Here is a 13568-nt window from a genome sequence, read left to right as displayed (position 1 = left end):
ACTTGACAACCACCTAAGAGCAACGATAAGTTACAAGAATGTAAATGATGACTAATGTAGTTTGTTGGGTACAAGTGAAGATCATCATCATATGAGAGAGAGAGAGAGCTAGCTTCGAATAGGACTATAGTTCCTGAGGACCCCAAGGCATAAACTTCTGTAGGAATAATGTTGCAAAAATCTAAGAAGCTTTGGCTAAGGTAAAGATTTAATGAGATCCCTCTTTTCTTTATGGGAAGTAGATTCTATTATTAAAATTCCACTTAGCAACAATAATGTCTCAGATAGATGGATTTGGCATCTTTGAAAAACTTGTTCTTTCATGATCAACTCAGCATAGCACGCTCAGGTAATTCATATGATCAATGTATCTTTGTTTACTTTCATATAAGAACTAGACTTTCTTTGGAGGGATTGTTTCCTCCCAAAAATAAGAAATTCTATTTGGAGAGCCCTTCACAACATGCTTACATTAGGGAACAATTTGTAAAAGAGGAAGATTCATATCTGTGTTGCCATCTATGTAATGATGAAAATAAAACATTAGACCATATTCTTCTTCAATTCCAGTTTGCTAGAGCTCTATTGTTTGGATGTTCGCTTCCAACACTAACAATTTCTTCAGGAAATTTTTGTTTCAAGAACTGCTAGATCGAATGGTGCAAAATATATAAATATGGAAAGACATCATCCTATCACTTTCATCTTAGTGCTATCTTTACTTGGAAAATTTTAGTTGGCCAGAAACAAGACATTTTCCAACATCAAGCCAGATTGTGAGCAAATTATTCTATGGGCCCTAAACATGGCAAATGAACTGGAGTTGTCAAATGCGGATGATTTTGAAAATGCTTCGCCACCCCCTCAAGAACCCATTGATGATTCAGGGTCATTATCATTTGGAAATAAAGTAACGGTGTTCAGTGATGATTCAGCAAAGGTGGATAACAATCATGTGGGAATTGGAATAGTAGCTCTTCTTCCAAATAACAAGGTGATATAAAGCTGCCAAGTGATTCAACTCCAATGTCAGAAGCTTTGGTGATTGAAGAAGCTATCCTCCCGGTAATTCTGAAATAATGAATGAATGTGATTTTTCTAAGAAATTCATTCCAAATGACATTCGAAATCCCATATCAACTTATCCTTGGGAAATCCACGTGCCTATTACAAATATTACCTCAGTCAATGGGATGACTTCAACTTTCAATTTATCATGAGAAAGTTCAATAGCCAAGCACATCTTTTAGCTTCTCTTAGCTTTCTTTGTAACAATGTCCCAAGATTTTGTTTTTAATTGGGAAGCTATTTGTGTTTAGTTCCATCCCTCAACGGACGGGTTTTTCTTTCTTTGTTTTTTTCCTTGTCATTTTTGTTTTTTGTCTTGTATTTGGGGGCTATCTCAGCCTCCTCTTCTCGCTTTCTTCATTAATATAATTTATACTTATCAAAAAAAAATTTAGTACCTTGTAACCAGAAGAAAAGCAAAATCCAGGAAAATAAGACCAGTCATTTTGGACGGAGTTGAATGCTGGGTAGCCATGAAACACGTTCATAAAATCAATATATGCAGATGGGATGACAATGTGTAGATAAATGATTATTAAAATCGTAAGGACAGGATATAAAATCTCGTCCCAAGCAGTCCAGGAAGAATGAATACTGTCTATGTTCGTTCCCTGGTCAAATGGGAAAAACCCCAAGAAGATGCCGTAACTGTTGGAAGGATCAAGGAAAGATTTGAATGCATGGGACGAAAGATCCATGCAACAAGAGACAAGATGGATCGTGTTCAATAAGGAAACACAATATTTGTCCGAGTCATTCCTAAATCGAAGGAAAATTTCTGATTCACGAGGATTGAGAGAAGGAGATCTATAAGACAAAGATGCACAATCTTGCAAATTTAGAGATGTTACACTACTAAAATCAATACTAACTTGAGCGTCAAAGAGTAAACTTTGCAAGACGGCCAGAGACTCACCAAGAGTCCAAATTCAAGGCAAGGGCTAGAGGACAGCCAAAACCACCCACAAAAAGACTAAAAAAGATAAATTAAAAATAAGTATATTTAGGCAAGCCCTAATAAAAGATAGAACAAAGTGCTTTGGTGCAACTCAAAGGCTATAAAAGGGCGAGAAGATCATCTGGATTCAGCCTGTTACTCTTGTGATTATGCCATGTGGTGTTAACTCGGATGATCCAATTTGCGTGAGTATGCCGTGTGGTGTTAACTTTGGATTCAGACTGTTGCTCTTTCATAACCTAAGTCATGTATATATTAATTGTATCTAGCTAGGTTGCAAATGGATTGGATCAGCTCAAAATCGAATCTGATAAGTTAATGTTCCAATGAGGACCTGGTCTAATAAGATAATGATCTATTTTGGATCAGTTATGTCTTATAGTATGTGAGAAAGGATGTACATTAAGTATTATATGGTGGGCATGAGGGAGTCCATCATATGGCGAGAAAGTTAATGTTGTGTTGGGTAAATATACTCAACCCCTAGAGCAGAGAATCTGCAGTCTTGCACGTAAAATTCCATAAAATTGTGGAACTGATGGACTAGTCTCAGTCTCTGATTGCTCTTAATCAACGTGATGATTGAATCTATGGATTTGAAGAGTTGATTGCCCAAATTTTCAAAGTTGGTTCAACTAGGAAGATAACAAGCACTCATGGGTTCCTAGGCCTAAAGAATGACCCCTCTTATAATGGTTTTCTGGAGGGTGATAGTACTGGTCAATAAGGAGTATTGTTCATCATTTAACATAATACCCAATCTTGTATTTTACTAGTATCATAGTTATATTTTTATGGGGTATATATTTCTTTTTTCAAAGAAAGGGTGTAATCTGTAACTGCCATGTTTTTCTTCAAAGTGACATCCGTGGTGGTCGTATCTCGATCTTGAGGGAACCATGTAAAATCTATGCTTTTATGTGTGATTGCATCTTATTTCTTTCATTTTCGTTCTCTATTGTTCCTGTTTTCTTTAACACCTCTCTCTAATATGTTTAGGTGAAAACTGTGTTCTGTTAGGAAAAAGAAAGTCCATTTTGAATGCTATCCAGGTGGATGGTACTACAGATAGAGATACACTTGAAAGTATGGTGGTTTGGCACATTGATGTGGGCTATGAAATGGAAATCCTCTAATTTTGGTCCGTATTATTAGCTAATATATCAAATAAAGAAATTTGGAAGTGTTAAAGTATTTTTTTAATGAAGCACATGGTCGGTTATAGTTTAATAATATAAAGGGAGCGAGAGAAAAAGGTTATAATTAATTAAAGAAGGTTCATCCCTTCCTTCTACGGCTAGTACAGAGGGAAATGTTGAATTAATAATAAAATGATTTGCACAACTCACCTAGAAAATTCCTAAGCCCTAAGAGATCTTTGTGATTTGGTCGGTCAGGTCTCTTCCCATTCTTTCCCTTCCCTTGTGATTGAAGGCAGTCAAACAAGGTAAGAGAGCTGTTCCATTTTGGGTGTTGCATATACATGATACATCCCTCCAAACAAACTTGTTTAGTTGGCAAGTAAGCTGTCTGTGATCACACCACACCCACGCCCACACCCACGCCCACATGCTTGCCGCGGAGAGCGTGCTAGACTCCCTCAGTAACTCTGTGTGGACCAATTCCACGCTTTGAATGAAATAACAGCCACGTGTCCTCTAATTTTTGTATTGATTTCCTTTATTAAAATAACCAAACGAACAATAATGTTTCTCTTAATAAAAGCAAGGGTAGCTGCTGGAATCCTCGAGATAGTTTCATCATCATTTTGAGTGTGGACTGAAAACCAAATTGATCTTAATACTTCTTACCTACATCAATATTACACCTTTTAAATTTTATTTAATTTTAAAAAAAGTTTGCATTTTTATTTTTTATTTTTTGGCTTAGGAGAGGATCCTTGTTGGATGATCTAAAATGTTCAATTGGTTGCCGAGAACCACTAGTAAAAAAGTTTGATTCAGTAATTATTTGGTAAGGATTCAATTTGATTAATTATAGAAGGATTCATAAATAAATAAAAATCAAGAAATATACAAATGGACGTTTTGGATTTTGTGGGATATTTTCCTTGAGAACCTTTTGCCTTACCTTGAGTAGTTCCACGTGAGTGTTCCACCATACTCCCGGGGGTACACTCTAAGCAGTCCAAATCAATAAATAATCAAGCAGAGTTACACTTTGAGCTCGAGAAAATTGCATACATTTCGTTGTCATGATTATTATTTTTATAGATTTTTTATTAGGATTTCCTTCTAATTGGGGCTCCCTCACCATCAATAGTTTCTTTGTTGGCCTCCCTGCTTATTTTTTCGTGAATCAAGATTTAGCCTTACCTTTTTGTCATATCCATTTTAATTATTTTAGTACATTTCTAATTTTTCAAGATTCCCTAAACTCTAGAATCGTTTCCTAGGACCCTTTTTTTCAAAAAAGTTGAGTGTATGCTAGAGATTATGAGTGTGTGTTCGAGTTTATTACTATCATCAAATTTATTTCCTAATCCTTTAAGTCAAATTTTACTTTTTTAGTTGTTATGATTTTTATATCCCGTCTTTACAGATTTCTTAACAAAATTCATCATCTTCAATCTTTCCCAGAAATAAAATCTATCATGTTCTTAAGATTTGAATGTCGAAGAAAATAAAATTTTGTGGGTTAAAAGGTAAAAATCCAATCATATCATATGATTATTGGTAAGTCATTATTGATTCGTTCATTTAATCCGGTAGTTTTTTTTTTTTTTTTTTTTAAGGACTTTCAAACAAAGAATTTTGAAAAGAATGGGAGATATTTGTGGCAATACTGAAAAGTGCGGGCCATGTGTCATTTGGCAAAATGTGTATGGTTGTCATAAGTTAATAATTATACATGAAACGAGATGTGATTTTACTGTCAATGGGTACACCACTTTGGTCTAGACATGTGTACGTAATGATCTCACATGTCAAAAATATGATTGAGGCTGACTAAAGGGATTTTCTGAATTTATTACAAGGATGAGAGGGTGGAAGGTACATTGTCCCTAATTTGTAAGGAAGACTTTGTTGTCTAAAAATGTATTGTTTATATATGTATTTAACAATGGGCTGGGTCAGGGTGGGGTCGGCGCCGACCCTGGAGCCCGCTTAATTCTGAGTCCGATAAGGACCCTCCATAGACAGACACTAATAAAATTTTCCCCTCAAAAGTCAAAGCACTATACTTGAGAAAGAAACTGATAAAATATGATCTCTACAAACCAAAATGAACTACTAACCTTTTGACTTGTGAAATTTATATAAGAACCTCTCAGCTTCTCATTTCATTTCATCTTTCACCACAACAAACAATCAAACCATCCATCCATCTCCAACCCAAAAATACAAAACCATGTTCTGTCTTGTGTTTGCTCAGTCTCGTTTATATTTTGCTACCATCATCTTCTATACTTGTTTTTGGATTCCATTCCTACACATCAAACAGTCTCTTCTTACCATAATTGGATTGGTCATCTATGGGACATGCCAACCACTGGAGGATACCCTCCACATTGCATGCCACGATCAGCTCAACCGTTGTATCCCAACAGTGAGATTCGGGGATTTGGACTGTATAAATCGAGGGGTCAAGGAATTGTGTTCAGTTTGTTTGGGTGAGTTCAAAAGAGAAGATGAGGTGAGCCAGCTATTAGGGTGTGGCCACGTGTTTCATATACACTGTATTAAGAGTTGGCTCAATCGAGACAGGTTCACATGTCCCCTATGTCGATCAGTTTTCTTAAATGTTGTCAATGTTTGTCATGGCCAATGTAACCCGATGTGATAATGTGATACCTTAAATTTTATCTTTACATTTTTTTTTTATTTGGACCGAATTCAAATGGTGGTGAGTGCAATCTACATGATATATATTCTCAATTACTCTGCTTTTGACTTAATGTATATATATATGTATGCATTCGTGGGTGGTGAAGCATTTGTTACCCAAATCATAAATGATGATGAGCAAAATCTCAAGGGAAGTTGACCCCTGCTTCTTTTTTTTATTTTATTCATCATATGTTATATTATTGTAGGATAGATATTAAGAGAGTGTGGAAGGTCAATTGCTATATTTGATGACAAATCCTTTTATTAATTAATTTTATATGTAAGAGAGTCCCCATTGCTCTGATGCTCTTCTGTTGGTGAACCTAAGAGACACGGTGTGGGAGCATAAAAACTTATATAGGTGATTAGTGAGGTTTAGTCTTGTGAAATAAGATCACCCATTTTGGATATTGGCATTCCTTTACTGATTTCAATTTTATCTTTGGTCGTGAATTGTGATATATTCTTACCTTCAACAGGAAAATCAATGGGCAGCAGTGCACGAAGAGGAGAAGGAGAGGGTCCCATTTAACAAATACCTTACCCTAGCTAAGCTATGAATCAACTTGACTCCATGGTCATGTTTTTGTTTATGAAATTCATAAATGATAGATAATAAATATCGGATTCAATGGTTGTGACTCAACTTTTCTTTTCCTTTGACATCTAACTAATGGTAAGTGAATTATAAGATGCTTACCCTAAAAATGCTACCGATGGATTAAAAATGCTTGAATCAACGGTTAGAATGCACCCGGGTCACTAAACATTTGTATGGTTGGTTTGTGGGTCCTCCGAAGACTTTTTTTTCCCAAAAATATAATACAATTATTTTCTGTTCTTTTAAAAATTTGGATGACTTTTCTATAGTCAACTCACGGTTTAGCTCTCCATCAATATGAATGACCATTGTGATTTGAGTTTTTTTTTTTTTTTTTTTTAAAACAAACTTCATAGGGATACCCTAACATCCAACGGCTGCGTTGGTGGAGTAGCATTTTTAAAGATAAATAAAAAAAATTGACTAATTGATTGATGACGTGTGAAAATAAAGAAAAACGAAGAAGCACAAAGCGCCACGTGCCTCTTTTTTATTTTTATTTTTTTTAGTGCAGGTAAGGAAATAAGGAATCCGAGTATATTTGGCGAAGTTGGTTGTCACGTTTGTGAGTGCGGCAGTTTTCGCTTCCCTACCCTCGATCGTCAGCCATGGTAAGCTAAATATCTATTTTATCCCTTAGTGCTCGGTTGCGTATTCAGATACATAGAATTTCTGTTTTTGGTCTTCTTTAGATCAGTTTTCTCGGATTGGGGCAATTGAATCAGTTTCAAACCCTCACAATCTGCTTGTGAAAAAACCTCTTACCAGTAGCTTTGTTTCTCTTTCAAAATATTTTGATTCGAATGACGTGAGATCTTTTATAATGATAATGAGGAACGTGAAATTTCATCTTATATCTAATTAAAAACCTTTACTATAGATACATATTTTGAAGATGAATTGATCTTCCTGCTTTATAGTTTTTATATATATATATAGAACAGCGTTCCTAAGACTCATATTGGGACTCACATTGCGACACACCGTTTTGTCTTATATGGGCAAAAATATTTGGAATGGGCTGATTTTATGTGAGGATGATCTCTATGGTGAGGAGATCATCCTTGCCAAAAATCAGCTAATTATGAAATTTCTAGACCGTCCAATTTTTGTTGAAAAATTATAGACCGTCCAATTTTTGTAAATCAATTTTGATGGGGTTAGAAGTTTTGGAATTGGATGATTTTTTGCCAGGATGATCCCCTCATCACAGAGATCATCCTCACAAAAAATCAGCTCATTCTAAACATTTTTGCCCATATAAGACAAAACGGTGTGTCGCAATGTGAGTCTCAATATGAGTCTTAGGAACGTGACCCATATATATATATATATATATTTATGAGTTCGCTGAATGATTTACAATTTTCTGATTTGGATGGTGTTGGTTTCTCTTCCTTATTCGAAGTGAAACTCTGCTTCGAATCTGATTATTAACTCAAATTTTATCTTGGATGGATGGATCCTCTTGTTAGTTGTTATACTCTGCAAATAAGTCGGACATGTTTTTAAAAATTTATTTTATGGAACTTGGAGTCTTATTGCAGATCATAGTTTTTGGATTGAATTGTTGACATGACTGCTATGTTGTGTTTAAATTGTTGACATCATTGTTACACACGGCTCACGACTCATGAGGTGTCCTTGTCTGTTGATGCTCTTTCCCAAGAGATAATTAACATTGTAAGGGAGGATGCCTCTAGTTCCTTGTACTTAAGGTTGTAATCCTTTGGTTCGAATAAATCTGGTCTAGGGGTGTGCCTTAAAAAAAATCATATATGAGCTAAGGCAGTATAGAGCAGGGATGGCAAATGGTTTATTGAACTTACAAGCTCAAAAGAAATGAAAAAGGAATAGAAAAAGATATTTTAATTTAAACTTATATAAGATTGCAGAGAATAGCATGCCAAAACATGTCTTTCCCAGAGAGGGAAGCAACATAGTTGATTGCCTAATAAGGCATAGGATTCTTCCATTGGTGACTCACCAATATCCTTTATCAAATCTTTGTGTTAGGCCGTAGATTAAATATTTATTGTTAGAAATGTCAGTGACCATGATTATACTTTCAATATTTTTTGTTCAAGTTATTATAAGTGCCAATGGTTATTGGGGCTTCCCTAAGATCCCTGACCGTATCTTTGAGCTAAGCTTAAATCTGATTTTGTCTTATTCATGTCGTTAGAACTTCCAATGGTCTCCTAGGCATTCATGTCAAAGTGATACATTTGTGTTGACGGTCAACACATGATGGTGACTATTTCATAATTTTATCTATTGTTGCTATTTCAATGTCATTTTGTATTTGGGAAAATTAGATTGAACCCATACATCATGTAAAAATGAAGATTATGTTTAGTAGTCGTATAACATGCCAGCTGAAACTGGGATGAGGCCTCTCAAGTCTTAAACTGTGCTTTGGTTAAACTGAAACCTTGGTTTTTTAAATAGGTGTTTCATTGAAGCTTTGGTTTGCATGGAACACAACAAGGCGTTTGCTTCCATATGGTTTCAGGGAACTGTGTTTCTCTTTTTCTGTTTTTCAAAAAAGGGGATAACATTTCGCAATGCAGTTTTTTTTCTTTTTGTTCTTTACATATCAAGTAGGAAATACATGGAAACAGCATGGGTTGGTCTTGCAGTTCTTTATGTTAATTTCTAAATGTAAGCTTCAGCTGCCTTATTTGTTTACTAGTGAGCAGAGAAGCACATGCACTGCACGTTGATGGTGCATCTCTATATATTAAAACAAATATAGTTGTGATATACATTTGAAATCCTCCATTCCAAAGAATCTATCCTCCTAGATCTTTATGCCAAAATTTGAGCGTATATTGGATGATTTTTGTGATTTAAAAAAAAAAAGTTGTAATCTAGATTCTCGGACTAGAAGGTCTTCCCATTGATAAATTTGGGGTCCAACTCAAAACCAATTGGTAATGAGTGGAGAGACCCAGAAGCTTATAAGGAGAGAGACAAGGAAATGAGTGTCCGATGTAGGACTAAACTCAACAAGCCCCCGCATGTGTTGGCTGGACTGGGCCAAAGCACGTGGAGATATGAATTGGATGACATGGAGGAGAGAAAGGCCCGCTCTAATACCATAATAAATTTGGGGTCCAACTCAAAACCAATTGGCAATGAGTGGAGAGACACAGGAGCTTATAAGGAGAGAGACAAGGCAATGAGTGTCCGATGTAAGACTAAACTCAACACCCATTAGGACCCATTCCTCATATACACATGTTACGTACTAGAGATTCCAACGGGTGTATCACAGAGATGGTTAGTCATTTGGATCCTTGTCCATTGGCTCATTAGTTTAGTAGAATGTTTGTTCCACTAGATTATTGAATAGGTTTTCGCTTTTTTGTGCTATGGAGAAAGTTGTGACTAGAGTTTTGATTTTTGAGAACATTTAGTCTTTTTTGTAAAGAAATGTTTAGTGGTACTGTGGTATTTGCTGATGACTTTCTCATATTTCGTATAATAACTTAACCATCATTACTTTGGTCTAGTGGGATCTCATGTTATTAGTTGTTTTTTTCGGATGGTTTTGTTACTCTACAACTTAATTTTGAGGGGATTCTAACTGCATAAAGAGCTGGCTGACTTTTTTTATACAGATTTTGAATCTTTATATCCCTTAATAAATACCCAAAAATATACCACAAAAGTAAAACCCTTTTATCCTGCTGGATGTCTATTGAGGTTAAGTTGTAGCATAACCCACTGCCTCCTTGCAGTGTAATTGATCTAGTGCTTTCTTGTATGCAACAAGTAACACATGAACATATATATATATATGTATATAATATTTGAATTGTCTGTCTAAATAGAATCATCTCCTGTAGGAAGCAAATATAGTGTTATACACCTAGTTTCTTTGGATAAAAGACCTTCATTTCATCTTCTTCTACCTTATCAATCTATTTTATTGTGTTACATTGTTGTATATGTGCATAAGACATACTTATCAAAAAAAAAAAAAACAATTTGTGCATAAGACATACATTGTTGTTCTTATTCATCCTGCTGCTTTAATGAATTGTGCTTCTGCACTTCTTTCAGATTCACTTTGTGCTTCTTATTAGCCGACAAGGAAAAGTGAGGTTAACAAAATGGTATTCTCCTTATTCTCAAAAGGAAAGAACCAAGGTAAAAATCCATTGTTGTGCTTCTCATTGTCTGACTGTAGTTCCTTAGATGGGAAATTATTGTTTCAATGCTGAATCTCTAAACGACTGTTTTTTTCTTTTATCTATTTCTTTTACTTTTTCTTTTACTAACAAAATGTTTACCATGCGCTTTATTAATATTCAAGTATGTTATCCCTAATAAGAAAATTTGATTCTTCATCTGACATATTTGAGCTTTGCCATGCTATCAGATTCCCAGTTTTTTTTTTTTTTTTTTAAGATGCCAGCTTGCTAAAAAAAGAAAAAGAAAGATTCATATTTTTGAATTTTATGGTTGTGGCCTGATTGAAATGTGGGGGTTTTTCAAGGTCATCATTTATGCTTTATCCCAGATATTGGGATCGGTAACATGGATCCTATTTCCCCGTCATGGAGTTTATATCTATCCTCATTCAGTTGCAATTGGGTCTTCCCCAAGCATTTGGTAGATGTCTTGATGCACTGGTGGCTTCTTGGGAAGCAAAAGGTGAAATCCCTTGGAAAATGTTACCCTTTGCCTTGTGTCGGGCGAATATTGAAGGGTCACACTTCGAGGAATTTTGGAAGACCAAGAGGGAAAATCACAGTAGTATGTAACTCCATAGGCCACCTTTTGAGAGACTGGTCAGCAATGAAAAAGTACTAGGGTGGATTAAAAATAGTGCACATTGTGCAGGTAATCCGAGAGCTCAGTGGAGTGATTCTCACACGAGGCCCCAAGCTCTGTAATTTTGTGGAGTGGAGAGGATACAAAGTTGTATATAAAAGGTAATGCATGGATTTCAGTCATTGATTATTGTTCCTATCTTGCGATCATATGGTAAAATCCTTTCAGAAGGAAACCTACTTGGCTTTTGTAAAGATCATTAAAGGATTTAGCTTTTGTTATAAATAAAAAATTATTATATGCAGATATGCCAGTCTCTATTTCTGCATGTGCATCGATCAGGACGACAATGAATTAGAGGTCCTTGAAATAATTCACCACTTCGTTGAGATACTGGACCGATATTTTGGCAGTGTGAGTCTACTCAATGGATGATGCATAATATTAGTATTATTGTCTTTAGTTGATCTTATGAATAGAATTTAATTGTGTTTTATTCATGATGCACACTATATTAGGTCTGTGAGTTGGACTTGATCTTCAATTTCCACAAGGTATGTTCCTTGAACCTGTATTTTGTCTGAGAACTTGTGTCCATTGAAGTGCTTTAGATATCTATTCACCTAAAACCTGCATATGGATACTGACAGATCAATCTGTGGGTCATTTCTTGGCCCATTTATTATATTAATTAAGCAACCTCAATCCCCTTACATGTTCTCTGTGCAAGTATTAACCACTGATTGTACTTGAAAGATTGTTGACAGTGGTTCAATTTTTGGGGATTGACCCATTGGAAAGGTGCATCTAGGACACATTTTTTGTATGAGATGGAGATGGTGAATTTTTTTCTGAGTCAGCTAGACTGTTAAATTGGTAGGCCTACTACATATTGGATGAAGTTTTGATTGCTGGTGAACTTCAAGAGTCAAGCAAGAAAACAGTTGCACGGCTTATAGCTGCACAGGTATGGTTCATTCAAGTTATGAAGACTTGGATTCGAAAGATTTCTGTTTCTGTTAAGAATGGAAATTGATTTTGATATTGCAGGATTCTTTGGTGGAGACTGCAAAAGAGCAGGCCGGTTCAATAAGCAATATGATTGCGCAGGCCACTAAATAGATTATTCCAAGGTTATAGTTGTCGTACGTAGCATGGGCTTTTTTGTCGTGTGTTTTAATTATTGATTTTCCTGATAAATGAAATGTACAAATGTTTGATGTAGTGGAATTTCCTTTTGTTTACTGTCATTATTTTTCACTCCATTCTGGAATTTCAACTTTTGCAAGTTTGAAGGCTCTAAATGGGGTGCAATAGTGAAGAGTATATTCGCAAGTCTAAATAAAATTGGATATCTTTTACGGAATTAACATTTGCAATCTCAATATCATAAATAAATGATATGAGAGTTCTGATTTGGATCCTGCTCAACGAAATTCGACTTTGATTCAGTTAAACTACTTCTTTGATAAGCTTTAGTGGTATGTGTAAAGTGAAGTGTCCAGCAGCTTTGACCTATAATTATTAACAGATTTCACCAAATTCTGGAATTTGAAATGTCTTTAGATCTCTTGGTCAGTGCAATCAAACTTGCAAACTTGGTCAGGTGTGACCTATAGTAGCCAAGTTCGAATTCAACAATTATTCAGTGAAGTTGGAAGATTATCATATCCCTGGAAACATCTAATTCTGAAGATTTGAATGCTGGGGAAGATAAATATTTTGATGATGAAGGGAAAAATACTGTCATATTCTGCAATTAAACGGATCTTTAATTGGGGAATTTTGTGAATAGGGTGTGGCCCACAGCTTGTAGTTATCTGAAAGAGAATCCCAGTAACACATTGCAAAATTTCTGAATGGGTGTGTGTGTGTGTGTGTTTGCGTGTTGACCATCCTGAGGATTTTACCTGAAGCTGAAAGGTATTCTAGATATTTCGGCTTTCCATTTCAAGTAGGTCCATTTGGAGTTTTTTTACTTGCTAAGCTTATTTTGACAACTATTTTCCCGAAAAGAGCCCTTACACGGAAATGACCAACTGAGGCAACACTTGAGCCAAAACAATTCTTAGCAAGTCGATGGCCTTCAACAATACGATAGGAGGGTTTTGTGGCTCATATTTTGCACTGAGGTCTGATGTCAACAAAAGGTTAAAATAATTTTGACTTTTTTTTTTTTTTGATAAGTGTAATATATTAATAAAAGGAAGACGAAATACAAGATGGCCTCTACAAAAGAACATAACAAGGAAAGGAACGAAGTCAATAATCACAAAAAGAGCTCCATCTAAAAACAAAATCTTCA

The 13568-nt window shown here is 35.4% G+C and overlaps 1 protein-coding gene across 5 annotated transcripts; it reads left to right on the top strand.

Annotated features, from left to right (window-relative positions):
• Positions 1 to 6932: 6932 nt before the first annotated feature.
• On the top strand, positions 6933 to 12528 carry LOC147408478 (Clathrin adaptor complex small chain family protein). 5 transcript variants are annotated; one of them, XM_086418552.1, is made up of 8 exons: positions 6935 to 7089; positions 10550 to 10636; positions 10986 to 11245; positions 11333 to 11424; positions 11569 to 11677; positions 11782 to 11817; positions 12144 to 12230; positions 12314 to 12528. In XM_086418552.1, the coding sequence occupies exons 2-8, from the start codon at positions 10600 to 10602 to the stop codon at positions 12383 to 12385; spliced, it is 693 nt and encodes a 230-aa protein (XP_086274678.1). In that variant the 5' UTR covers positions 6935 to 7089; positions 10550 to 10599; the 3' UTR covers positions 12386 to 12528. The 5 variants fall into 5 exon arrangements, with proteins under 5 accessions (XP_086274695.1, XP_086274701.1, XP_086274678.1 ...); XM_086418560.1 differs by lacking the exon at positions 6935 to 7089 and adding an exon at positions 7152 to 7312; XM_086418569.1 differs by lacking the exon at positions 12314 to 12528 and having other exon boundaries at positions 6933 to 7089; positions 12031 to 12169.
• The last annotated feature ends 1040 nt before the right edge of the window (positions 12529 to 13568 follow it).

The sequence above is a fragment of the Akebia trifoliata genome, chromosome 2, assembly GCF_017979445.1.
Source record: "Akebia trifoliata isolate Shusen 1 chromosome 2, ASM1797944v1, whole genome shotgun sequence".
Classification (NCBI taxonomy): domain Eukaryota; kingdom Viridiplantae; phylum Streptophyta; class Magnoliopsida; order Ranunculales; family Lardizabalaceae; genus Akebia; species Akebia trifoliata.
The sequence above is the reverse complement of the archived record's forward strand: the minus strand, read 5'-3'. Positions and strand labels throughout refer to the sequence as shown.